The sequence below is a fragment of the Pongo pygmaeus genome, chromosome X (assembly GCF_028885625.2).
Source record: "Pongo pygmaeus isolate AG05252 chromosome X, NHGRI_mPonPyg2-v2.0_pri, whole genome shotgun sequence".
Taxonomy (NCBI): Eukaryota; Metazoa; Chordata; class Mammalia; order Primates; family Hominidae; genus Pongo; species Pongo pygmaeus.
The window spans coordinates 66,600,830-66,628,287 of record NC_072396.2 but is presented as its reverse complement, the minus strand read 5'-3'; the positions used below and the strand labels follow the sequence as shown (position 1 = coordinate 66,628,287).

The 27,458-nt window shown below is 40.1% G+C and overlaps 1 protein-coding gene and 1 pseudogene across 15 annotated transcripts in view; both read left to right on the top strand.

The window, feature by feature from the left end:
- Nucleotides 1–5,166, top strand: part of ARHGEF9 (Cdc42 guanine nucleotide exchange factor 9) — a 160,016-nt gene extending 154,850 nt beyond the window's left edge. For 14 of the 15 annotated variants that reach the window (XM_054471702.2, XM_054471708.2, XM_063660642.1 and 11 more), the window contains one exon: nucleotides 1,912–5,166. In XM_054471702.2, coding sequence (XP_054327677.1) covers nucleotides 1,912–2,093 — 182 coding nt within the window. In that variant the 3' untranslated portion in view covers nucleotides 2,094–5,166. The remainder of the gene's footprint in view (nucleotides 1–1,911) is intronic. The other variant, XM_063660645.1, reaches the window with a different exon arrangement.
- LOC134739011 (uncharacterized) lies at nucleotides 5,110–11,765 on the top strand (annotated as a pseudogene).
- The last annotated feature ends 15,693 nt before the right edge of the window (nucleotides 11,766–27,458 follow it).

Below are 27,458 nucleotides of genomic sequence, written 5' to 3'. Positions count from 1 at the left end.
ATCTTCTGTTTTATGTATTTTGAAATATGCAATAAATCATTGTTAACTACTGTTACCCTGCTGTGCTACTGAACACTAGAACTTATTCCATCTATCAAACTGTATTTTTGAATCCATTAACCAACCTCTCTTCATTTCCCTAGCACCATCCTTCCAAGCCTCTAGTAACCATCATTGTACTCTCTACCTCCATGGAATCCACTTTTTTAGCTCCTACATTTGAGTGAGATCATTTGATATTTGTCCTTCTGTGCCTGGCTTATTTCACTTAACATTATGAGCTCCAGTTCCATCCGTGTTGCTGAAAATGACAGGATTTCATTCTTTTTGTGGCTGAATAATATTCCACTGTGTATGTATACTACATTCTCTTCATCCATTCATCTATTGACAGATACTTTGGTTGATTCCATATCTTGGTTATTGTGAATAGTGCTGTGATAAACATAGGAGTGCAAATATCTCTTCAATGTACCGATTTCCTTTATTTTAGACATATACCCAGAAAAGATTGTGGTTATAAAAGTGTAACAACAGGGATCCTTGTGATTATGGAAATGTTCTATATCTTGACTGTATCCTGTTATAATGTCAATATCCTGGCTGTGATATTGTACTATTGTACTATTGTTTTGCAAAATGTTACCATTGGGAAAACTGGGTAAAGAGTACACAGGATCTCTATTATTTCTTAAAACTGCATGTGAATCTGTAATCATTTCAAATAAATGCTTTTTTTAAAAAAAACCAAATTAGTACTCACAAAACTCCCTCTCTAATATCTGTGTATTGTCTGTTGGCATTCAATACCCTCATACTTCTGACACTTACCACCTTGCAAAACTAGCTCTTAGAAAAGAATCTGATCTTTCTCACTGAAGTGCCAGTGGCTGATGATGGCTTAATTGATACTACTTCCAGGGTAAACGGACTTAGTCATCAAGCAAAGGCAAACAAAGTAACTGTAATGTTGGAATTTCAGACCCTGAGTAGCAGGTGAAGAAGGTATTTGGGAGCAGCAGAGAAGCCTTCCTGGCATATCTGAATTATATGCTGTATGTCTTGTCCTATTCTGCTCTGAATGTAGATCAGGATTGAACTTTCACTTTAGGCCTCCAGGTTCCTGGAATCCTCCATTAGTGTGGATTTTGCTTTGATGGTTGCAAACCTACCTACAAATGTTGAGAAGGTTTTTAATATTAGTGTCATTTAAGCTATTCTGTTTGAAAAGACGCACGTATATTCCGTCTTCCTTGCTCCCCATGAATTATACTTCCTGGTAGTAAGTTTACTTTTTCCTTCACCTACTAATGTCAATTCTCTATTAAGTGCAGGTTCATCACTCTCAACCCAGGACAGAACACTAAATCATTTGCACCTTATGCTTTTAGAAAATTTCTCCCAGAAACCTGTCCTGAAGTCAATAGTTCTTAACCAGGCTCTTTTAAAACTTCCAGGGGGGACTTGGAGAAGGAGAAATAGAGTTTGTTGGGTTCTTTGCAGGACCAAGCCCTGCATAAGGGATTCTGGTGTCTTGGAAAGAGCTCTGAACTGAGAAGTCAAAGAATGTAGGTTCTAACCCTTGCTTTGTCACTAACTTACCATGTGACCTTGGGTATGACATTTCTTTTCAGACATCAGTGTTCTCACCTGTAACATAGATTATAGCAATACCCCAAATTTCTTTGATACCTGACTAGATGTGGAAGTGTGTAGGGTTGCAGTAGTAGCCATGGTATTCCAAAATCTGTTTGAAAGAGGAATTCTCCCCTTGGATGATTTGTAAAACCAGTTCACACTCTCTAAACCAGTCTGCCTTGAGTTGTCTGCCCAGAGTGGTCACTGGGTAATTTGAGAAGCCCTTTGTTACATAACTTATACCCTTTCCCTTTGATCTCTCATCTACTCTAGGTGTCAACTCTGCCCGCTCAGTTCCTCCTTCCTACCCACCACCGCAGGACCCGTTAAACCACGGCCAGTACCTGGTCCCCGACGGCATCGCTCAGTCGCAGGTCTTTGAGTTCACCGAACCCAAGCGCAGCCAGTCACCATTCTGGCAAAACTTCAGCAGGTTAACCCCCTTCAAAAAATGATACCTACAGGGAGGCAGATAATTTTAAAATAAAGTAAATAAAATTATATTTATAGATGGACCTTTTTTCGGAGAAGCACTGTTGAAATTTATACACACACACACACAGAGAGACCCTTGAGTACACATACACACACACACACACACACACACATACACACACACACACAGAGAGAGAGAGAGAGAGAGAGATAAGGAACAAAAGTGTTTTCTGTTGTTTTGGGGAAGTGAAATATGTGGTTGGTAGGAAGAGGTACCAATGACTTCCAAACATGTGATCCTATCTTAAAAGTTTTCCATTTTTACCCTGTCCCCCTTCCCTTTGCTTTCAGAAGTTGACATTTCTATTCATTCCTTTTCTTATTAAGATAATCTCTTTACTCCCCTGTGAGTGATTCACTGCCTTGTCATTATTACCATAGATGTGTTCGTATTGTTTTTTTTTTCCTGATGATGCTGATGTTGATGAATTTTTAATTTTATTTGATATGGTAGAGTTGGGAGGTTTCAGGGTTTTTTTCCCTCTTTTACTTTCCATTGAGGAAGGGAATGAGCTCCTTTCTCCTCTCCTTCAGCCAATCATTTTCAAATGTTCCTTCAGCCCTGCAGTTGCCCCAAATAACCTTTTTTCAGCATCCTCTGTCCTCAGTCATGCCAGTCTGGACATGATCTGTTGTGCCCTGTGACAAAACTGCTCAGTATTCCTATTGCTTTTACTGTGTTTTAGGTACTGTGAAGGGATCAAAAAACCAAACAGAAGCAAGAGAGTATCAGACTATGATGATGCTGGAGTGGACTTCTGTTCAGGGAACATTTTGCATTCGGGCTGTTTCTTCTATCACTGGGGTTTCCCATGTTGCAGCACTGCTGGGTCATTGCAATTTTGCATCTAGGAGTTAGTTTGATCCAGTTATTCTCTTTTTTCAAGTCACTTTTGTTATAGGTCTCCCTCTAGGCCTGTCTCTCCCTTAGCCCAAAAGATCTGAACTGGAAGCAGAGGTTGAGATTCTGCCTCCCAGGAGAGGGATTTACCTGCCCCCTAGTACCAGATAGGTTTAGGGCAGGGATCCCTACAGCAATCAGTTCAGTGTCCTGGTTGTCCCTGCTCCCATTTACAGATGTTTGGGCAGCATTGATAGAAGTATGGAGGGGTTCAAGACAGAGCCCACCTGACCAAGATCATCAGCTACCTTCAAATTATTGACCTGGACAGGGTCCAAGGCTGATAGTAACCTTTTACAAGAAAGAACAGGGATGGGAATGGAAAGAGATAGTCTTGATCCACAGTATTGTACCTGCATTTTCTACCACCCTAAAATTGTGTGGGACTTCTCCCATTGTTAACAGATTGCATGGACAATCTTCCCTGGCTTCTTTCTTTCCCTCTCTCTTTCTTCTTTCTCCTGCCATCCTAGCACAGGAGGATTTTTGGTATTGACATAGTTAAAGCTGTTCTGGCACTCAAAGAAGGCCCTGTTTCCAACATCCTCTCATCCCAGGACATTTGGGGCAAGTGAGTTAGGGGCCCAGGGGCAATTTTCCCTCTGAATAAGGGGTCTGAGGCAGGGATGCTACCCTCAGGCTCACTTTTGGCCAGCTTTTTGCTTGGGAAAATCTGACTTCTTTCACAAGGAGGCAGGCTTCCTATGGATGTTGGAGTACCTGTTTTTCCTCCACACATAGCCCTTTTCATGGATAGACCTTGAACAACAAAAAGGGTATAAGGGAATAAGGATGAACTCTGCTGTGAAGAGCAAGCCACTGTAGTGAGGAAAGTGGAGACTTGGAGTCTGTCCTAAACCCCATGGGAGAAGACTTCATCATGAAAGGACTTCATCTTACCAAGCAGCAGCCATAGCTGTGTGGAGGCTTCAGCATAGCTAGCATGTTTACTGCTCTATGCCTACTGATCCAGACCAGGCATTGCCCAGCCTGGGAATCTTTTCTTTGTGGGAATCAAATTACAAGCTATTTAAGTTTCTATTCCATCACAACCAAGTTAGACTTGTATTATAAGTCAAGGATGAGCCTGATCTGGGGAGAGGGCCGGGGCTCGGGACTGGCCACCACTGTTCAGCACATGACCTAACTACGTAAGCCTCCTTGGCAAGGGACCTGGTGCCCAGCACCCAGGCTAAAATATCCTGTCTGGCAGAGTGTTTTGGTAGCGGTGCAGGCCTCCCTTCAGTGTACCTCTTTTTCCAACTTCTCCCTCCTCCTCACTAGGCTTGGCCTTGACATGCTTCTTCGAGGGTTGGCAGCACACCGGGAGGGGATGCTTGGACAAGTTTCTGGGCCTACATTTCTTGACTAGGCCCTCTCATTTCCTCCCTCCTTGGGGCTTCTGCCCAGGGCTCCAGGATCAGGGATATTACTTCTCAACCCTCACTTCTCCTCTACTGAACTCACTGGCATCACCAGATGCCAGTAATTTGTGAACAACACGAAGTCATCTCCCCATTGGTTGGAGTATTCCCTCAGCCTATAGCATCAAAGCAGACCAGTGGCCAACAGCCCCAAGGGGAGCCCAATTAAATACCTGGGTTCAGTATCCCAACCTGTTGTGTCCTGACAGCAATGGTAACCCCAATAATTCTGTAATGCTCTAATTTCCGCATGGCCCCGAGCTCCCTTTTCCTCAACTCAATGAGGCCAGGATTTGCTTTCCAAAAGGCTTTGCTAGTGTGTTCTATGGGAGCTGCTATGGGGAGTCCTAAGACAGACATCTAATTATTCTCTCTTTTTTTCTCCCCGTCTCTCTATGTGTATATTTCTAATGGATCTATAAGAACAGCAACAAGAGAGTTCTAACAATTCTAGTGTGAAGCCAAATAGTGATCTTTTAGTGCTTTGGGGATGGGGTGGGCTGGGGTGGATGGATGGGCAACAGTGACTTTGATTACCCTTGCTGCTCTGCATTTGCCAGTTTATTCTTTTGTTTCTTTTATCTGACTGACTCTGTCAAACAAGTGTCAAAGTTGTGTGTTAAAAAAATGTTTAACAAAAAAAATGTTGTAATGACACAAAGCCTTATGAAAATATTTATGGAGTTCAATAAAAGAAGTAAAAAGACACCTCCTGGCATAGCTCTCGTTCCTGTGTGTGGTGTGTGTGTGTGTGTGTGTGTGTGTGTGTGTATTTTGCCAATTGTGAAATAAAGGGAATTTGCCTGGTGTGGGGCAGCTTACCCCAACCCAGCCTTGACCTGCCAACCCTGCTGTTCTATTCCCAGGCATCCTATGGGCCACCTATGGCCTTGCATGTGTTTTCTGGAAGAGTGGACCACGAGGACTATGTTTGATCCTGTAGCCAGGGGCAGTCAAATGTCTTTATGGATGGGACTGTCCTTCATGTCACCCAGCCCTTTGACAAGACTTAAAGGTCCATTTCTGACCTTGCTCTTTTTCCTTATAGCAGCAAGTCCAGTACTGGCCCTGGGCCCTCATGGAAGCTTAAAGGCTACCTTTTGAACCCATCCAGAGACCATATCACTTAGGAACTTGCAACTCTCAGTTCCTTCCTAAAGCCTTTGGTCCTGTCTCTTCAGAGGTAGTTATCTTCCTTATCTATTCCTCAGAGTGGGTGGAGTGACCTTACTATTTCTTCCATCATGGTGTTACCTGGATGTAGATGTTCCTTGCTGTCAGTAGGCCTCTATGTGGTATCTGATGCTCCCTGTGGGAAACCCAATAGAGGTTCCTTTCTGGCATTGCCTTACCTGCCTTTCTTCAGAGCAACTAAACACTCCAATAAAATGCTTATTTACTAAAAGGATCCGGATAATTATTCCAATCTGTAGAGTTGGAAGGGGGAGCAGATGTTGGGCCTCTGGATTAGACTGTGAGCCCTGTCTGTCTTGGCCTTCAGGATCCTCCCACCACCATCCCCAGGATTTGATTTGAAGAAAGTGATAATTAAACCTTCCTCTCCTTTACTAACTTTTCCCCTTTCTCCATTCCTTGGCTCTCCTTATTTAACCCCTTCCTCTGCTATCACCATCATTTCCCTTTTCCCTAGAGTCTGCCATCTCTCCCCACCAAAATCAGCAGGACTTAGCTCTCAGCAGTCGCTTCTGCATCTTGCCAATTCCTAGCTTCCCCAATTTCTGGAAATAAATCTCACTTACCTCTTGCAGAGAGCAAGAGGGCAGCATTGGATCTCAGTCTTCCCTGACTACTTTCCAAGGGCACTAGAAGTGGGGAGACAAATGGTAGGGGTCTTACACTCTAAGATAAACTTGGTTCTCTCTTATGGTACCTAAAATGAAACACCTCTTATCACCATAAGAATCATTTCTGAACACCGCCTGTGATGGTTAATACTGAGTGTCAACTTGATTAGATTAAATGATACAAAGTATTGATCCTGGTGTGTCTGTGTCAATGTTGCCAAAAGAAATTAACATTTGAGTCAGTGGAATGGGAAAGACAGACCCACCCTTAATCTGAGTGGGCAAAATCTAATAAGCTGCCAGCATGGCTAGAATATAAGCAGGCAGAAAAATGTGAGAAGAGAGGCTGGCCTAGCCTCCCAGGCTACATCTTTCTCTCATACTGTATGCTTCCTACCCTCGAACATCAGACTCCAAGTTCTTCAGTTTTGGGACTCGGACTGGCTCTTACTCCTCAGCTTGCAGACAGCCTATTGTGGGACCTTGTGATCATGTAAGTTAATCTTTAATAAACTCCCCTTTACATGTATATATATATATATGTGTGTGTGTGTGTGTGTGTGTATATATACACACACACACATCCTACTAGTTCTGTCCCTCTAGAGAACCATGACTAATACAAATTTTGGTGACGGGAGTGGTTCTAGAGGAACACAATATTAAGGATAGAGTTCTTTCGTTGGTTTTGGGGTTTCTGGAGTTGACTGCTTAATATGATTAGGCCCAAAAATGCTAAGGACTGTACTTCTAATAGTATGGAGAACACTGATAGTCCTTGATGTGAACTGTTTAGAGAGTAATGTAAAATAAATGCATTTGATACTCCTGATTCACCACTCATCAGAGGCAAGGAGTGGACAAAGTGATGAAAAAAAATGATGAACTCAATGGATTCTGTCTCACAGCTTCAGAAGCAAATACTGAGCCTCCAATCTGCTAAGATTGCCCTGAGTGAGAGTCTTATCTACTCTAGAGAAAGAGTTGAAATAGGGGAAAAACAGACACAAGCTCTTATCATGCAAGTGGCTGACCTGCAATGAAAGGTGCATGCACAGCCTTGCCAGGTGTCTGCTGTTAAAGTGAGGACATTTATTGGAAAAGAATGGGACCCTGGAACTTGGAATGGAGACATTTGGGAGGATGCTGATGAACCTGAGGACACTGAGTTTGTAAACTCTGATGAACCTTTTTGCCAGAAGGAACAGCTTCCCCATGCCCAGTAATGGCAACATCCCCTCCTTGACCCATGCTGCCATCAGCCTTTCCACCTTTGTCTGAGGAAATAAACCCTGCATTGCCTAAGGCCACAGTGATGGCCTCCCCTGAGGCAGTTGACAGGACAATGTTGATATTCCTCAGGAGCAACCCACAACATCCCTGTTTGCTTCTAGACCTATAACTAGAGTAAAGTCCCGGCGGGCCTCTAGAGGTGAGGTTGAGAGTGTGACCCATGAGGAGGTGGGCTACACTCCAAAAGAACTGCTTGAGTTCTCTAATTTATATAAGCAAATCTGGAGAACAGGTATGGGAATGGATATTAAGAGTATGGGATAATGGTGGAAGGAACATAGAGTTGGATCAGGCTGAATTTACTGACTTGGCCCATTAAATAGGGACTCTGCTTTTAATGTTGCAGCTCGGGGAGTTAAAAAAAAGATTCTAATAGTTTATTTGCTTGGTTAGCTGAAATATGGATTAAAAGGTGGCCCACAGTGAGCGAGCTGGAAATGCCTGATCTCCCTTGGTTTAATATAGAGGAAGGGATCCAAAGGCTTAAGGAGACTGGGATGGTGGACTGGATTAGTCACTTTAGACCTACTCATCCCAGCTGGGAGTGTCCAGAAGATGTACCCTTGACCAATGCCTTGCAAAATAGATTTGTGAGGGCAGCACTTGCATCTTTGAAGAGCCCTATAATTGCTCTTCTCTGTATGTCGATTTAACAGTCAGAACCATGGTCACTGAACTACAAAATTTAAATACAATGGGAATAATTGGATCCCGAGGTGGCAGATGCCAAGTGTTGGCACTCAATCATCAATGAATGGCAAGGTGGGCATAGCTACCATAATGGACAGCAGAGACAAAAGTAGCAATCAGAATAGTCTGACTCATGTAGAGCTCTGGCATTGGCTAATTAATCATGGCATTCCTAGAAGTGAAATTGGTAGGAAGCCTACTGCATTCTTCCTTAATTTGTATAAGGAGAAAGCTTCTAGGTAGAATGGACAACAGACGAATTTGAATTATAAAAACAGAGAATCATGACAACCTCAATCATTTTCCATACTTGACCCAGTTTACAGGCCCAAAACCCTTTGAATGAAGGTAAGGCCGGGTGCCCTTGAGGAAGGACCCCACTACATTACTGACAACTTATGCAGTGAATCTTCCTCTCATCCTTCCCCAAGGAGACCTCTGACCTTTTACCAGGGTAACTGTACATTGGGGAAAGGGAAGTTATCAGACATTTCAGGGACTACTGGATGCTGGTTCTGAGCTGACATTGATTCCAGGGGATCTGAAACGTCATTGTGGTTCTCCAGTTAAAGTAGAGGCTTATGGAGGTCAGGTAATTAATGGAGTTTTAGTTCAGATCTGACTTACAGTGAGTCTAGTTGGTCCCTAGACTTATCCTTTGTTCATTTCCCCAGTGCCCGAATGCAAAATTGGCATAGACATACTTAGCAGCTGGCAGAAACCCCACATTGGCTCCCTGACTGGTACAGTTAGGGCTATGATGGTGGGAAAGGCCAAACGGAAGCCATTTGAGCTGCCTCTGCCTAGAAAAAATACTAAATAAAAAAAAAAATACATCCCTAGAGGAATTGTGAAGATTAGTGCCACCATCAAGGACTTGAAATACACAGGGGTGCTAACTTCCACTACATCCCCATTCAACTCTCCCATTTGCTCTGTGCAGAAGACAGATGGGTCTTGGAGAGTGAAATGAAACACCCCTTATTACCATAAGAATCATTTCTGAACACCCCCTGTGATGGTTAATACTGAGTGTCCACTTGATTAGATTGAATGATACAAAGTATTGATCCTGGATGTGTCTGTGTGGGTGTTCCCAAAAGAAATTAACAGTGGATGATTGTAAGCTTAACCAATGGCAGTGGATTATTGTAAGCTTAACCAAGTGGTTACTCCAATTGCAACTGCTGGACTAGATGTGGTTTCATTGCTTGAGCAAATTAACACATCTCCTGGTACCTGATATGCAGCCATTGACTTGGCGAATGCCTTTTTCTCAGTTGCTGTGCATAAGGTTCTACCAGAAGCAATTTGCCTTCATCTGGCAAGGCCAGCAATATACCTTTACTGTCTTATCTCAGGGGTATATCAACTCTCCAGCTTTGTGTCATAATCTTACTCAGAGAGACCTTGATCGCTTTTGGCTTCTGCAAGATAACACACTAGTTCATTACATTGATGACATTATGCTGATTCGATCCAGTGACCAAGAAGCAGCAAGCACACTGGACTTATTGGTGAGACATTTGTGTGCCAGAGGATGGGAAATAAATCCAACTAAAATTCAGGGACCTTCTACCTCAGTAAAATTTCTAGGGTTCCAGTGGTGTGGGGCCTGTCAAGATATTCCTTCAAAGGTGAAGGATAAGTTGCTGCATTTGGCGCCTCCTGCATCTAAGAAAGAGACACAACACCTAGTGGGCCTATTTGAATTTTGGAGACAACACATTCCTCATTTGCATATGTTACTCCAGCCCATTTATCGAGTGACCCAAAAGGCTGCCAGATTTGAGTGGGGTCCAGAACAGAAGAAGGCTCAGCATCAGGTCCAGGCTGCTGTGCTAGCTGCTCTGCCACTTGGGCCATATGACTCAGCAGATCCAATGGTGCTTGAGGTGTCAGTGGCAGATAGGGATGCTGTTTGGAGCCTCTGGCAGGCCCCCATAGGTGAATCACAGTGGAGGCCTCTAGGATTTTGGAGCAAGGCTCTGCCATCTTCGGCAGATAACTACTCTCCTTTTTAAAGACAGCTCTTGGCCTGTTACTGGGCTTTGGTTGAAACTGAATATTTGACTATGGGTCATCAAGTCACCATGCAACCTGAACTGCCTATCATGAACTGGGTGCTTTCAACCTATCTAGCCATTAGGTGGGTCCTTCACAGCAGCATTCCATCATCAAATGGAAGTGGTGTATACATGACAGGCTTGAGCAGGTCCTGAAGGCACAAATAAGTTACATGAGGAATTAGCGCAAATTACCCATGGTCTCCACTCCTGCCACCCTGCCTTCTCTACTCCAGCCTGCACTGATGGCCTCATGGCAAGTTCCCTATGATCAGTTGACAAAGGAAGAGAAGACTACGGCCCGGTTCACAGATGGATCTACACAGTGTGAAGGCACCACCCGAAAGTGGACAGCTGCAGCATTACAGCCCCTTTCTAGGACCTGCCTGAAGGACAGATGAAGGGAAATGTTCCCAATGGGCAGAACTTTGATCACTGCACCTGGTTGTGCACTTTGCATGGAAGGGGAAATGGACAGATGTGCGATTATATGCTGATTCATGGGCTGTAGCCAATGGTTTGGCTGGATAGTCAGGGACTTGGAAAAAGCATTATTGGAAAATTGGTGACAAACAAATTTGGGGAAGAGGTATGTTGATGGACCTCTCTGAATGGTCAAAACTGTGAAGATAGCTGTATCCCATGTGGGTATTCACCAATGGGTGACCTCAGCAGAGGAGGATTTTAATAATCAAGTGGATAGGATAAGCCGTTCTGTGGCTATCACTCAGCCTCTTTCCCCAGCCACCCCTGTCATCACCCAATGGGTCCATGAACAAAGTGGCCATGGTGGCAGGGATAGAGGTCATGCATGGGCTCAGCAACATGGAATTCCACTCACCAAGGCTGACCTGGCTATGGTCACTGCTGAGTGCCCAATTTTCCAGCAGCACAGACCAACACCGAGCCCTCAATATGGCACCATTCCTCAAGGTGATCAGCCAGCTACCTGGTGGCAGGTTTATTATATTGGACCTCTTCCATCATGGAAAAGGCAGAGATTTGTCATCACTGGAATAGACACTTACTCCAGATATAGGTTTGCCTATCCTTCATGCAATGCTTCTGCCAAGACTACCATCCATGGACTCATGGAATGCCTTATCCACAGTCATGGTATTCCACACAGCATTGCCTTTGACCAAGGCACTCACTTTATGGCTAAAGAAGTGTGGCAGTGGTCTCATGCTCATGGAATTCACTGGTCTTACCATGTTCCCCATCATCCTGAAGCAGCTGGATTGATAGAACTGTGGAATGGCTTTTTGAAGTCACAATTACAATACCAACTAAATGACAATACTTTGCAGGGCTGGGCAAAGTTCTCCATAAGGCCATGTATGCTCTGAATCAGCGGCCAATACATAGTACTGTTTCTCCCATAGCCGGGATTCACGGATCCAGGAATCAAGGGGTGGAAGTGGAAGTGGCACCACTCATTCTGCTGACCTAGAGGTCTTAGTTCCAGAGGGAGAAACACTGCCACCAGGAGACACAACAACAATTTCATTAAACTGGAAGTTAAAATTGTCACCTGGACACTTTGGGCTCTTCCTACCTTTAAGTCAACAGGCTTAGAAGGGAGTTACAGTGTTGGCTGGGGTGATTGACCTGGACTATCAAGATGAAATCAGTCTACTACTCCACAATGGAGGTAAGGAAGAGTATGCATGGAATACAGCAGATCCATTAGGATGTCTCTTAGTATTACCATGCCCTGTGATTAAAGTCAATGGGAAACTACAATAGCCCAATCCAGGCAGGACTACAAATGTCCCAAACCCCTCAGGAATGAAGGTTTGGGTCACTCCACCATGAAAAAAATGCGACCTGCTGAGGTGCTTGCTGAAGTCATAGGGAATACAGAATGGGCAATAGAAGAAAGTAGTTATCAATACTAGCTCTGACCATGTGACCAGCTACAGAAAGGAGGACTGTAATTGTCATGAGTATTTTCTCCTTCTTTTATTAAAAAATGTTTGTGCATATATACACTTATACTAAGAAAGTATCTTAATTTTATTTCCTTTCTTTTTTATCATGTGACATAAGATTTATTGATTTCACATCAGCATTTAAGTATTGTTAACCTTATGTAATAGTATTTGGGTAGGAATTGGGTGCATTTCCAGTTGTATGAAGGATAGCTGTATTATGTTAGGTGTAAGTATGACCTTATTATTGTCTTTATTTGAAGATTATGTATGATCTCAGGAGATGTGTATGGGTTCATGTTGACAAGGCGTGGACTTCTGATGGTTACTACTGAGTGTCAACTTGATTGGATTGAAGGATATAAAGTATCGATCCTGGGCGTGTCTGTGAGGGTGTTGCCAAAAGAGATTAACATTTGAGTCAGTGGGCTGGGAAAGACAGACCCACCCTTAATCTGGGTGGGCACAATCTTATCAGCTGCCAGTATGGCTAGAATATAAGCAGGCAGAAAATGTGAAAAGACAGTCTGGCCTAGTCTCCCAGCCTACATCTTTCTCCCATGCTGGATGCTTCTTGCCCTGGAATATCGGACTCCCAAGTTCTTCAGTTTTGGGACTCGGACTGGTTCTCCTTGCTCCTCAGCTTGCAGACAGCCTATTGTGGGACCTTGCGATCATGTAAGTAAATACTTAATAAACTCCCCTACATGTATGTATATTTCATGACTAAGTTGGGTTTATCTCAGAAACACATTTGTTGTTGTTGTTGTTGTTTTTTGTTTTGTTTTTTCAAGATGGGGTCTCTCTCTGTCATCCAGGCTGGAGTGTAGTGGCATGATCTCATGTCATTGCGGCCTTGACCTCCCCGGCTGAAGTTATCCACCCACCTCAGCCTATATATATATATAAAATATTATGTGTGTATATATATAAAATGTTATGTATATATAAAATATTATGTGTATATATATATAAAATATTATGTGTGTGTATATATATATAATATTAGTTTTGTCCCTCTAGAGAACCCTGACTAATACACCACCATATGATCAGCATGATAAATTCATATTCATCATTACCATAAAGAGTAGCTCTATGACTTACAAACTTACTTGCTAAGAGAATTAGTTCTGCAAAGTTGCTAGACATTTAATCTATATAAACAATAACACTTCTATACATCAGCAAGAGTCAGTAAGTGTAACAAAAAGATAAAATTTACAAAAGTATCAAAAATATTTGAAAACTAGCAATAAATTTAAAAACATGTAAGATTTTCACAGAGAAAATTGTAAAATATAGAAAACATGAAACCAAACACCTAGGTAACAAGTCCAAAGTTTGCAAAGACTTAACAGTGGCAGATCTATTCCAAGCATCTATGTATTAAATGCAGTTTTGATCATGACAGTTAATGTTACCTGACGAACCTAATCTAGTCAATATATGAAAAAGTAATTTTTCAAGGCTTTTTGAAATTCAGTAGTAAGATATTAAGATGGATCATAAAATTATAGCTACTTAAACAATATGTTTTCAAATAATACACATAGAAACTCTGCCCTTAAGGAAGCATAACTCTCCACTCCATAGTTGTGGGATACACACAGAGATTTTCTTTTATTTTTTTAATAATTACAATATTTTACTGTTGTATAGTATCTTATAGCTCATTCAGATATTTTTTATAGACAATATAGTTTCTCATTTTTACATTACAACATGCCTGTTAAAAAATTCCCTCTTTTAACAGACGATGAAATTGGGGCCCAGAGAGCAAAAGGTTCTTTACCAAGTAAAAACATAGCTAGAAGATAGTAAAGCCAGGGCCAGCTGGCAATTCTCCTGGCCTTTGAGTTATGGTCTAGGCCAGTGGGCAATGAGGATGAGCCACGTACCTAGGCTAAATGATTTATTATTATTATTTTTATTATTATACTTTAAGTGTTAGGGTACATGTGCACAATGTGCAGGTTTGTTACATATGTATACATGTGCCATGTTGGTATGCTGCACCCATTAACTCGTCATTTAGCATTAGGTATATCTCCTAATGCTATCCCTCCCCCCTTCCCGTAACCCTCAACAGTCCCCGGTGTGTGATGTTCCCCTTCCTGTGTCCATGTGTTCTCATTGTTCAGTTCACATCTATGAGTGAGAACATGTGGTGTTTGGTTTTTTGTCCTTGCGATAGTTTGCTGAGAATGATAGTTTCCAGCTTCATCCATGTCCCTACAAAGGACATGAATTCATCATTTTTTATGGCTGCATGGTATTCCATGCTGTATATGTGCCACATTTTCTTAATCCAGCCTATCATTGCTGGACATTTGGCTTGGTTCCAAGTCTTTGCTATTGTGAATAGTGCCACAATAAACATACGTGTGCATGTGTCTTTATAGCAGCGTGTTCTATAATCCTTTGGGTATATGCCCAGTAATGGGATGGCTGGGTCAAATGGTATTTCTAGTTCTAGATCCCTGAGGAATCACCACACCGACTTCCACAATGGTTGAACTAGTTTACAGTCCCACCAACAGTGTAAAAGTGTTCCTATTTCTCCACATTCTCTCCAGCACCAACAGTGTAAAAGTGTTCCTATTTCTCCACATTCTCTCCAGCACCTGTTGTTTCCTGACTTTTTAATGATCACCATTCTAACTGGTGTGAGATGGTATCTCATTATGGTTTTGATTTTCATTTCTCTGATGGCCGGAGATGATGAGCATTTTTTCATGTTTTTTTGGCTGCATAAATGTCTTCTTTTGAGAAGTGTCTGTTCCTATCCTTCACCCACTTCATTTTATAAGGCCAGCATCATCCTGATACCAAAGCCTGGCAGAGACACAACAAAAAAAGAGAATTGTAGACCAATGTCCTTGATGAACATTAATGCAAAAATCCTCAATAAAATCGTGGCAAATCGAATCCAGCAACACATCAAAAAGCTTATCCACCATGATCAAGTAGGCTTCATCCCTGGGATGCAAGGCTTGTTCAACATACACAAATCGATAAATGTAATCCAGCATATAAACAGAACCAAAGACAAAAACCACATGATTATCTCAATAGATGCAGAAAAGGCCTTTGACAAAATTCAACAACGCTTCATGCTAAAAACTCTCAATAAATTAGGTATTGATGGGATGTATCTCAAAATAATAAGAGCTAGCTATGACAAACCCACAGCCAATATCATACTGAATGGACAAAAACTGGAAGCATTCCCTTTGAAAACGGACACAAGACAGGGATGCCAGCTCTCACCACTCCTATTCAACATAGTGTTGAAAGTTCTGGCCAGGGCAATCAGGCAGGAGAAGGAAATCAAGGGTATTCAATTAGGAAAAGAGGAAGTCAAATTATCCCTGTTTGCAGATGACATGATTGTAAATCTAGAAAACCCCATCATCTCAGCCCCAAATCACCTTAAGCTGACAAGCAACTTCAGCAAAGTCTCAGGATACAAAATCAATGTGCAAAAATCACAAGCATTCTTATACACCAATAACAGACAAACAGAGAGCCAAATCATGAGTGAACTCCCATTCACAATTGCTTCAAAGAGAATACAATACCTAGGAATCCAACTTACAAGGGATGTGAAGGACATCTTCAAGGAGAACTACAAACCACTGCTCAATGAAATAAAAGAGGATGCAAAGAAATGGAAGAACATTCCATGCTCATGGGTAGGAAGAATCAATATTGTGAAAATGGCCATACTGCCCAAGGTAATTTATAGATTCAATGCCATCCCCATCAAGCTACCAATGACTTTCTTCACAGAATTGGAAAAAACTACTTTAAAGTTCATATGGAACCAAAAAAGAGCCCACATTGCCAAGTCAATCCTAAGCCAAAAGAACAAAGCTGGAGGCATCACACTACCTGACTTCAAACTCTACTACAAGGCTACAGTAACCAAAACAGCATGGTACTGGTACCAAAACAGAGATATAGAGCAATGGAACAGATCAGAGCCCTCAGAAATAATGCCATATATCTACAATTATCTGATCTTTGACAAACCTGACAAAAACAAGCAATTGGGAAAAGATTCCCTATTTAATAAATGGTGCTGGGAAAACTGCTTAGCCATATGTAAAAAGCTGAAACTGGATCCCTTCCTTACACCTTATACAAAAATTAATTCAAGATGGATTAAAGACTTACATGTTAGGCCTAAAACCATAAAAACCCTAGAAGAAAACCTAGGCATTAGCATTCAGGACATAGGCATGGGCAAGGACTTAAAACATCAAAAGCAATGGCAACAAAAGCCAAAATTGACAAATGGGATCTATTTAACTAAATAGCTTCTGCACAGCAAATGAAACCACCATCAGAGTGAACAGGCAACCTACAGAATGGGAGAAAATTTTTGCAACCTACTCATCTGACAAAGGGCTAATATCCAGAATCTACAATGAACTCAAACAAATTTACGAGATATTTTTCAAAGAGTACAGCATGGAAAGTGGTGGGAAGGAGATTAACTTTATAGCAGGTAATCTGACAAACACTACCTTAGCTGAGTAATCACGGTCAACATCAAAAGTGACAAACAATTTTTATATGTATTCTTGTTATGATGTTCTCCTAGTCCATTTGTATTGTTATAAAGAAATGTCTGAGACTATGTAATTTATAAAGAAAAAAGGTTTATTTGACTCATGATTCTGATGGCTGGAAGATTAGGCATTTGGTGAAAGCTTCAGGCTACTTCTACTCATGGTGGAATTCACAGGGGAGGTGGTGTGTGCAGAGATCATGTGGGATCAGAGAAAGGAAGAGATGGGTGGGTAGGCTCTTTCTAACAAGCAGATCTAGTGGGAACTAACAGAGCAATAACTCGCTCGTTATCATAAGGAAAGCACCAATCTATTAATGATACATCTGCCTCCATTACCCAAACACCTCCTGGTAGGCCTCATCTCCAACAATGAGTATCAAATTTTAACATAACTTTTTGGGGGACGAATATCTAAACTATAGTAGATATTATGAGAATGGCACTTTACTTCTGTGATCTTCCTTCCCCAAACTCATAATGCCCATCTAATGATGAGAAAAAATATCATAAAAATTCCAATAGATCGGTATTCTACAACGTACCTGACTAGTACTCCTTTAAACTGTTAATGTCATCAAAAACAAAGGAAAGTTTGAGGAACTATCATAGTCAAAAGGAGTCTAAGGAGAGTGATAACAAAATGTAGTGTATTATCCTGGATGGAATCCTAAAACAGAAAAAGGACATTAGGTGAAAACTAATAAAATGAAGTATGTAGTTTAGTTAATCATTATGTATCAATGTTGATTCATTAACTGGGGCAAATGTATCATAGTAAAGTAAGATGCTAATAGAAGAAATTCATGGGCGAATATAAGAAAATTCTCTGGGCTATCATCTCAAAGTTTCTGTAAATCTAAAACAATTATAAAAGTTAAACCTATTTAAACAAGCATTATGGAAGAAGTGCAGACATAGACAAAAAGTGCATTCAAATATGGAAAGCCTAGCAACAAACTTAAGCAGAATTGGCCTAGAACTCATATAATCATATAGTTTACTCTATAAATGGTAGCACTTATTTAAAAGTGAAGTGAGGAACTACTAATAATTATGCTGTGACAACAAATGTACACTAGCTTTAGTCTAAACAAACTGAAATACATGGTCACCAAACACATAACACAATAAGCTTTATAAATCTGTGGTGAAAAGATAGAATATTCAATAAATGATTTTGGAGGAAAAAGGTATAGAATGGTTTATTATATTATGTCAGCCTTGGTATAAAAAGTGAGTGGGGGTAATAAGGCATACATTTATATTTACACAGAACAACTGGAAGGATACACAAGAGACTGACAAAGTAATTTCTTGTGATAAAAAGACTGAGAATATGGAAGTGGGTCTGAGACTTTTACTTGATCATCTTTTTACATTCTAAAATTTTTGACTCATGAATATATTAACGTTTCTTAAAAAAATTAAAGAAGTTTCCACTCTATTTCTAAGTATTTTTTTAAAAAATCTAGAATGGGTATTGAATTTCACCAAATGCATCTTATGTATCTATTGAGACAATATTATGTTTTTCTTTCTTAGTGTATTAATATGGTAAGTTATATTAATATTTTCTGGATCTTTAAAAAAAAAAACTCACTCAGGAGTTCAAGACCAGCCTGGGAAACATGGCAAAACCCTGTCTCTCCAAAAAATACAAAAATTAGCCAGGCATTGTGGCATGTACTTATAGTCCCAGCTACTAGGGAGGCTGAGGTGGGTGGATCACTTCAGCTGGGGAGATCAAGGCTGCAATGACATGAGATCATGCCACTACACTCCAGCCTGGATGACAGAGAGAGACCCCATCTCAAAACAAAACAAAACAAAATGAAACAACAACAACAACAACAAAAACATGCGTTTCTGAGATAAACCCAACTTAGTCATGAAATATGGTATTTTTTAATGCTCACTCTTTAATTGGAATACAGAACATATACAGAAAAGTGAACAAATTATAAGGACTCAGATGAATAAATTTTCACAAGTTAAAAATATCAAATTTAAACAACTCTCAAATAATAATAATTAAAACAAAAGATTATCCAGAAACTCTCTATTGCCCTTCATCCCATGATGACTTTCAGGCACCACCTCCCAAGAGTAAACACTATCCTGACTTCTACCACTTGGATTCATTTTGCCTGTTTTTTTTAACTCTATATGAACATAATCATGCAGTGTATTTCTGTCTTATCTGGATTTGCTTAACATTATATTTATGAAAGTCATCTATACTGTCATGTGTTGCAGTAGTTTGTTCCACACCCTTGCCAACACTTAGTATTAGCTATCTTTTTATTTTAACAATTCTGGTGGATTTATGATAGTTTTAGTATACGTTTTTGTAATGACTAATATTAGCCATTTGGATATCATCTTTTGTGATATTCCTGCTAAGGCATTAATATTAACTTCTGACCCTCTCTTAATAAATAGTATGTTTTTAATAAAGCAGTTTTAATTTCACGGTAGTCTAATTTCTTAATAGTTAACACAACACTTTTTATGTCCTTTCAAGGAAATATTTGCCTACCTCAAAGTCATGAAGATATTTTTCTACTGTGGTAGGTTAGATTCCCTTTTTCTACTTAGTATTAGCTATCTTTTTATTTTAACAATTCTGGTGGATTTATGATAGTTTTAGTATACGTTTTTGTAATGACTAATATTAGCCATTTGGATATCATCTTTTGTGATATTCCTGCTAAGGCATTAATATTAACTTCTGACCCTCTCTTAATAAATAGTATGTTTTTAATAAAGCAGTTTTAATTTCACGGTAGTCTAATTTCTTAATAGTTAACACAACACTTTTTATGTCCTTTCAAGGAAATATTTGCCTACCTCAAAGTCATGAAGATATTTTTCTACTGTGGTAGGTTAGATTCCCTTTTTCTACCTTTCCCCTTTCTACCTTCATGAACAGAGTTCACTTCCTTGTTCCTTGATTTTAGGCCTGGCCATGTGAATGCTTTGGTCAATTCAATGATAACAGATGAGATGTAAGCAGAAGCTTGAAAATTAATTACATATTTGGCCTTGCTCTCTCACTCCTCTGCCATCAACACTGAGAAAATCATACCACAGCTAGCCCACTTGTGCAAGAAAATGAGAGATAAGTAAAGCACATCTCAGCTGCCTTCAAAACAAGGAACAACAAGTCCTATGAGACTGGCAGCTTGAAAGAGAGCTGCCCAGTTGAGTCCAATCTAGATCAGCCCCCCTCCAGATGTCCTATGGACCCAAGAGCTAAATACATGCTCATTGTTTATGCCACCGATATCTTGTGGTTGTTATGCAGAAAAGCTAACTAATATATGTTTGTTTTTTAAAGCTTTATTATTTTACCATTCAGATTTAGATTCTATAATTAATCTGAAATTGATTTTTATATATGATGTGAGGGAGTTAAGATTAATTTCCCTAATGGATAACCAACACAATTTATTGTAAAGGCAATCCTTTCCAAAATGTGCATCAGGCATAATATATATATATTTATAATATATAGAAATTAATATTTTATATTAATTATTATAATATATATAAAATTTATATTATTAATGTCAAATAATGTAAATAATAATCAATAAGTAACTATAAATAATCTTAAACAGTTGGTAACATAAATATAAATAATATAAATAAATAATTAATATAAGTTAAATAATAATATAAATAACAAATAACATTAATATAAATAAAACAATATGAAATATTATAAAATTATTATTTTATATTAAAATGAATATATTTGCTAACTCTGCTTTATGATTTTGAATCATTTCCTCTATATCACTGGGTAAAATTGCCTGTAATTTTTTCTCTTGAGTTAGTCTTGTTTGGTTATCATTAAAAGGTTCTACTTCCTTAAAATAAGTTGGGAAGCTATCACATTTTCATTCTCTAAAACAATTTGTATATGATTAGGATTATCACTTTCTTAAAGTTGTGTTAAAAGTTATCTGTTTAGGCTGGTGTGGTGCCTCACACCTGTAACCCCAGCATTTTGGGAGGCTGAGGTGGGCTGATCAGTTGAGGCCAGGAATTCCAGACCAGCCTGGCTAACATGGTGAAACACCGTCTCTATATAAAAAAATATAAAAATTAGCCAGGCGTGGTGGTGCATGCCTGTGGTCTCAGCTACTGGGAGGCTGAGGAGGGAGAATCACTTGAAGCCAGGAGGTAGAGGTTGCAGTGAGCCAAGATAACACCACTGCATTCTAGCCTGGGAGACACAGTAAGACTATCTTTAAAAAAAAAAAAAAAAAAAAAAAGTTATCTTTTTAACGATCTGGGCCTAGTGGATTTTTTTTTAAATTATACTTTAAGTTCTGGGATACATGTGCAGAACATGCAGGTTTGTTACATAGGAATACTCGTGCCATGGTGGTTTGCTGTACCCATCAACCCGTCATGTACATTAGGTATTCCTCCCCTAGCCCCCCACCCCCCAACAGGCCCTGGTGTGTGATGTTTCCTCCCCTGTGTCCATGTATTCTCATTGTTGAACTCCCACTTATGAGTGAGAACATGCAGTGTTTGGTTTTCTGTTCCTGTGGTAGTTTGCTAAGAATGATGGTTTCCAGATTCATCCATAACCCTGCAAAGTACCTGAACTCATCCATTTTTATGGCTGCATAGTATTCCATGGTGTATATGTGCCATATTTTCTTTATCCAGTCTGTCATTGATGGGCATTTGGGTTGGTTCCAAGTTTTTGCTATTGTGAATAGTGCTGCAATAAACATATGTGTGCATGTGTCTTTATAGTAGAATGATTTATAATCCTTTGGGTATATACCCAGTAATGGGATCACTGGGTCAAATGGTATTTCTGGTTCTAGATCATAGAGGAATCGCCATACGGTCTTCCGCAATGGTTAAACTAATTTACACTCCTACCAACAATGTAAAATTGTTCCTATTTCTCCACAACCTCTCTAGCATCTGTTGTCTCCTGACTTTTTGGTGATCACCATTCTAACTGGCGTGAGATAGTATCTCATTGTGATTTTGATTTGCATTTCTCTAATGATCAGTGATGATGAGCTTTTTTTCATATGTTTGTTGGCTGCATAAATGTCTTCTCTTGAGAGGTGTCTGTTCTTATCCTTTGCCCACTTTTTGAAGGGGCTCTTTGTTTTTTTTTTTTTCTTGTAAATTTGTTTAAGTTCCTTGTAGATTCTGGATATTAGTCCTTTGTCAGATGGATAGATTGCAAAAATTTTCTCCCATTCTGTAGGATGCCTACTCACTCTGATGATAGTTTCTTTTGCTGTGCAGAAGCTCTGTGGTGTAATTAGGTCCCATTTGTCAATTTTGGCTTTTGTTGCCATTGCTTTTGGTGTTTTAGTCATGAAGTCTGTGCCCATGCCTGTTTCCTGAATGGTATTGTGTAGGGTTTCTTCTAGGGTTTTTAGGTTTTAGGTCTTAGGTTTAAGTGTTTAATCCATCTTGAGTTAATATTTGTATAAGGTGTAAAGAAGGTGTCCAGTTTCAGTTTTCTGCATATGGCTAGCCAGTTATCCCAACACCATTTATTAAATAGGAAATCCTTTCCCCATTTCTTGTTTTTGTCAGGTTTGTCAAAGATCAGATGGCTTTAGATGTGTGGCATTATTTCTGAGGCCCTAGTTATTTCTTGTCTTCTACCAGCTTTTGAATTTGTTTGCTCTTACTTCTCTAGTTCTTTTAATTGTGAAGTCAATTTTAGATCTTTCCTGCTTTCTCCTGTGGAAATTTAGTGCTATAAATTTTCCTTTAAACCCTGTTTTAGTTGTGTCCCAGAGATTCTGGTTGGTAGTATCTTTGTTCTGATTGGTTTCAAAGAACTTATTTATGTCTGCCTTAATTTTGTTATTTACCCCGTAGTCCTTCAGGAGCAGGTTATTCAGTTTTAATGTAATCATGCAATTTTCAGTGTATTTCTTAATTCTGAGTTCTAATATGATTGCACTGTGGTCTGAGAGACTGTTTGTTATCATTTTTGTTCTTTTGCATTTTCTGAGGAGTGTCTTACTTCCAATTATGTGGTCAATTTTAGAATAAGTGTGATATAGTGCTGAGAAAAATGTATATTCTGTTGATTTGAGGCAGAGAGTTCCATAGATGTCTATTATGTCTGCTTGGTACAGAGCTGAGTTCAAGTCCTGAATATCCTTGTTTATTTTCTGTCTCGTTGATCTGTCTAATATTGACAGTGAGGTGTTAAGTATCCCACTATTATTGTGTGGGGGTCTAAGTCTTTTTGTAGTTCTGTAAGAGCTTGCTCTATGAATCTGGATTCTCCTGTATTGGGTGCATATATATTTAGGATAGTTAGCTATTCTTGTTGCATTGATCCCTTTACCATTATGTAACGCCCTTCTTTGTCTTTTTTTGATCTTTGTTGGTTTAAAGTCTGTTTTAACAGGGACTAGGATTGCAACCTCTCCTTTTTTTTTTTTCTTTGCTTTCCATTTGCTTGGTAAATCTTCCTCCATTTCTTTATTTTGAGCCTATGTGTATCTTTGCGCATGAGATGGGTCTCCTGAATACAGCACACTGATGGGTCTTGACTCTTTATCCAATTTGCCAGTCTGTGGCTTTTAATTGTGGCATTTAGCCTATTTACATTTAAGGTTAATATTGTTATGTGTGAATTTGATCCTGTCACTATGATGCTAGCTGATTATTTTGCCTGTTAGTTAATGCAGTTTCTTCATACTGTCAGTGGTCTTTATAATTTGGTATGTTTTTGCAGTGGCTAGTACTGGTTTTTCCTTTCCATATTCAGTGCTTCTTTCAGGAGCTCTTGTGAGGCTGGCCTGGTGGTGTCAACATCTCTCAGCATTTTCTTGCCTGTAAATGATTCTATCTCTCTTTCACTTATGAAGCTTAGTTTGGCTGGATATGAAATTCTGGGTTGAAAATTCTTTCCTTTAACAATGTTGAATATTGGCCCTTACTCTTTTCTGGCTTGTAGATATTCTGCAGAGAGATCTGCTGTTAGTCTGAGGAGCTTCCCTTTGTGGGTAACCAGACATTTCTCTCTGGCTGCCCTTAACATTTTTTCCTTCATTTCAACCTTGGTGGATCTGACAATTATATGTCTTGGGGTTGCTCTTCTAGAGGAGTATCTTTGTAGTGTTTTTCGTATTTCCTGAATTTGAATGTTGGCCTGTCTTGCTAGTTTGGGGAAGTTTTCCTGGATAATATCCTGAACAGTGTTTTCCAACTTGGTTCCATTCTCCCTGTCACTTTCAGGTACACCAATCAAACGTAGGCTTGGTCTTTTCACATAGTCCCATATTTCTTGGAGGCTTTGTTTTTTCTTGTTCTCTAATCTTGTCTTCACACTTTATTTCATTAAGCTAATCTTCAATCTCTGATATCCTTTTTTCCACTTGATCGATTCAGCTATTGATACTTGTGTATGCTTCAAGAAGTTCTTGTGCTGTGTTTTTCAGCTCCATCAGGTCATTTATGTTTTTCTCTAACTGGTTATTCTAGTTAGCAATTTCTCTAACCTTTTTCCAAGTTTCTTAGCTTCCTTGTATTGGGTTAGGACATGTTATTTTAGCTCAGAGGAGTTTCTTATTACCCACCATCTGAAGCCTACTTCTGTCAATTCATCAAACTCATTCTCCATCCAGTTTCGTGCCCTTGCTGGCAAGGAGTTGTGATCCTTTGGAGGAGAAGAGTCATTCTGTTTTTTTGAATTTTCAGTCTTTTTGCGCTGGTTTTTCCTTATCTTCATGGATTTATGTACCTTTGATCTTTGATTTTGGCGACCTTCAGATGGGATTTTTGTGTGGATGTCCTTTCTGTTTACATTGTTGCTATTCCTTTCTGTTTGTATGTTTTCCTTCTAACAGTCAGGCACCTCTTCTGCAGGTCTGCTGAAGTTTGCTGGAGGTCCATTCCAGGCCATGTTTGCCTGAGTATCTCCAGTTGAGGCTGCAGAACAGCAAAGACTGCTGCCTGCTCCTTTTTCTGGAAGCTTCATCCCAGAAGGGATACTCGCCAGATGCCAGCCAGAGCTCTCTTGTATGAGGTATCTTTTGACCCCTGCTGGGAGGTGTCTCCCAGTCACGATACACAGGGGTCAGGGACCCACTTGAGGAGGCAGTCTGTCCCTTAGCAGAGCTCAAGTGCTGTGCTGGGAGATCTGCTTCTCTCTTCTGAGCTGGCCGGCAGGAAGGTTTAAGTCTGCTGATGCTGCCCCCACAACCACCCCCTCCCCAGGTGCTCTGTCCCAGGGAGATGGGAGATTGATCTATAAGCCCCTGATGGGGGCTGCTCCCTTTCTTTCAGGGATGCCCTGCCCAGAGAGGAGGAATCTAGAGAGGCAGTCTGGCTACAGTGGCTTTGCTGAGCTGCAGTGGGCTCCATCCTGTTTGAACTTCCTGGTGGCGTTGTTTAAACTGTGAGGGGAAAACTGCCTACTCAAGCCTCAGTAATGGCAGACGCCTCTCCCTACACCAAGCTCAAGCATCCCAGGTTGACTACAGAGAGCTGTGCTGGCAATAAGAATTTCAAGCTAGTGGATCTTAACTTGAAGGGCTTTGTGGGTGTGGGATACGCTGAGCTAGACTACTTGGCTCCTTGGCTTCAGCTCCGTTTTTAGGGGAGTGAATGCTTCTGTCTCACTGGTGTCCGGGCGCCACTGGGGTAGGAAAAACAAAAACTCTTGCAGCGCTCTTGGTGTCTGCCCAAACAGCCATCCAGTTTTATGCTTGAAACCCAGGGCCCTGGTTTTGTAGGCAACCAAGGAAATCTTCTGGTCTGCAGGTTGTGAAGACCATGGGAAAAGCGTAGTATCTGGGCCAGAGTACACCATTCCTCACAGCACAGTCCCTCATGGCTTCCCTTGGCTAGGAGAGGGAGTTCCTCAACCCCTTGTGCTTCCCAGTTGAGGCGATGACCCACCCTGCTTCTGCTTGCCCTCCATGTGCTGTACCGACTGTCTAACTAGTCACAATGAGATGAGCCAGGTACCTCAGTCAGAAATGCAGAAATCACCCACCTTCTGCATTGCTCTTGCTGGGAGCTGCAGACCAGAGCTTTTCCCTATTTGGCCATCTTGCCCAGGAATCCTGGGCCAATTGATTTTTTATGTTTGCTTGCTTGTTTATTTTTGTGTATGGGGGTAATTTTTAACTATTTATTCAATTTAATTGAAAGTTGTATCTCTATTCTGTTATTTTATTTCTTCTTTCATTCAGTGATATGTGTGCCTATTGATATGTTCTATGAGCAACCAATTGCTTAACCCAGTAAACATACTCCAGGGGTAATTACCTCGTATTTAATTGAAATTTTGTACTCCAAAAGCAGTTGTTAAAAGCTCTTCAGCTGTAATTATATTTGATCAACACCGGTGGTTTTATTAATTAGTATAATTTATATTGGAAATAAATTTTCACTGATGAAAATATTGGTTTACAAGATATATAGACTTTTTTTTAAGCATATATATACATTCAATTTTACCATTTTCTTCCCAGCAAAGTCCAGATTTTATGGTTATAAAACCAATCCTCTTCCAGACTTTGTTCTAAAACTTTTTTTATTATTATTATACTTTAAGTTTTAGGGTACATGTGCACAAAGTGAATGTTAGTTATATATGTATACATGTGCCATGTTGGTGTGCTGCACCCATTAACTCATCATTTAACATTAGGTATATCTCCTAATGCTATCCCTCCTCTCTCCCCCCACCACACAACAGGACCCGGTGGGTGATGTTCCCCTTCCTGTGTCCATGTGTTCTCATTGTTCAATTCCCACCTATGAGTGAGAACATGAGGTGTTTTTTTTGTTCTTGTGATAGTTTGCTGAGAATGATGGTTTCCAGCTTCATCCATGTCCCTACAAAGGACATGAACTCATCATTTTTTATGGCTGCATAGTATTCCATGGTGTATATGTGCCACATTTTCTTAATTCAGTCTATTGTTGTTGGATATTTGGGCTGGTTCCAAGTCTTTGCTGTTGTGAATAGAGCCGCAATAAACATACGTGTGCATGTGTCTTTATAGCAGCATGATTTATAATCCTTTGGGTATATACCCAGTAATGGGATTGCTGGGTCAAATGGTATTTCTAGTTCTAGATCCCTAAGGAATGGCCACACCATCTTCCACAATGGTTGAACTAGTTTATAGTCCCACCAACGGTGTAAAAGTGTTCCTATTTCTCCACATCCTCTCCAGCACCTGTTGCTTCCTGACTTTTTAATGATCACCATTCTAACAGGTGTGAGATGGTATCTCATTGTGGTTTTGATTTGCATTTCTCTGATGGCCAGTGATGATGAGCATTTTTTCATGTGTCTTTTGGCTGGAAAAATGTCTTCTTTTGAGAAGTGTCTGTTCATATTCTTTGCCCACTTGTTGATGGAGTTCTTTGCTTTTTTCTTGTAAATTTGTTTGAGTTCACTGGAGATTCTGGATATTAGCCCTTTGTCAGATGAGTAGATTGCAAAAATTTTCTCCCATTCTGTAGGTTGCCTGTTCACTCTGCTGGTAGTTTCTTTTGCTGTGCACAAGCTCTTGAGTTTCATTAGATCTCATTTGTCAATTTTGGCTTTTGTTGCCATTGCTTTAAATGCTTTAGACATGAAGTCCTTGCCCAT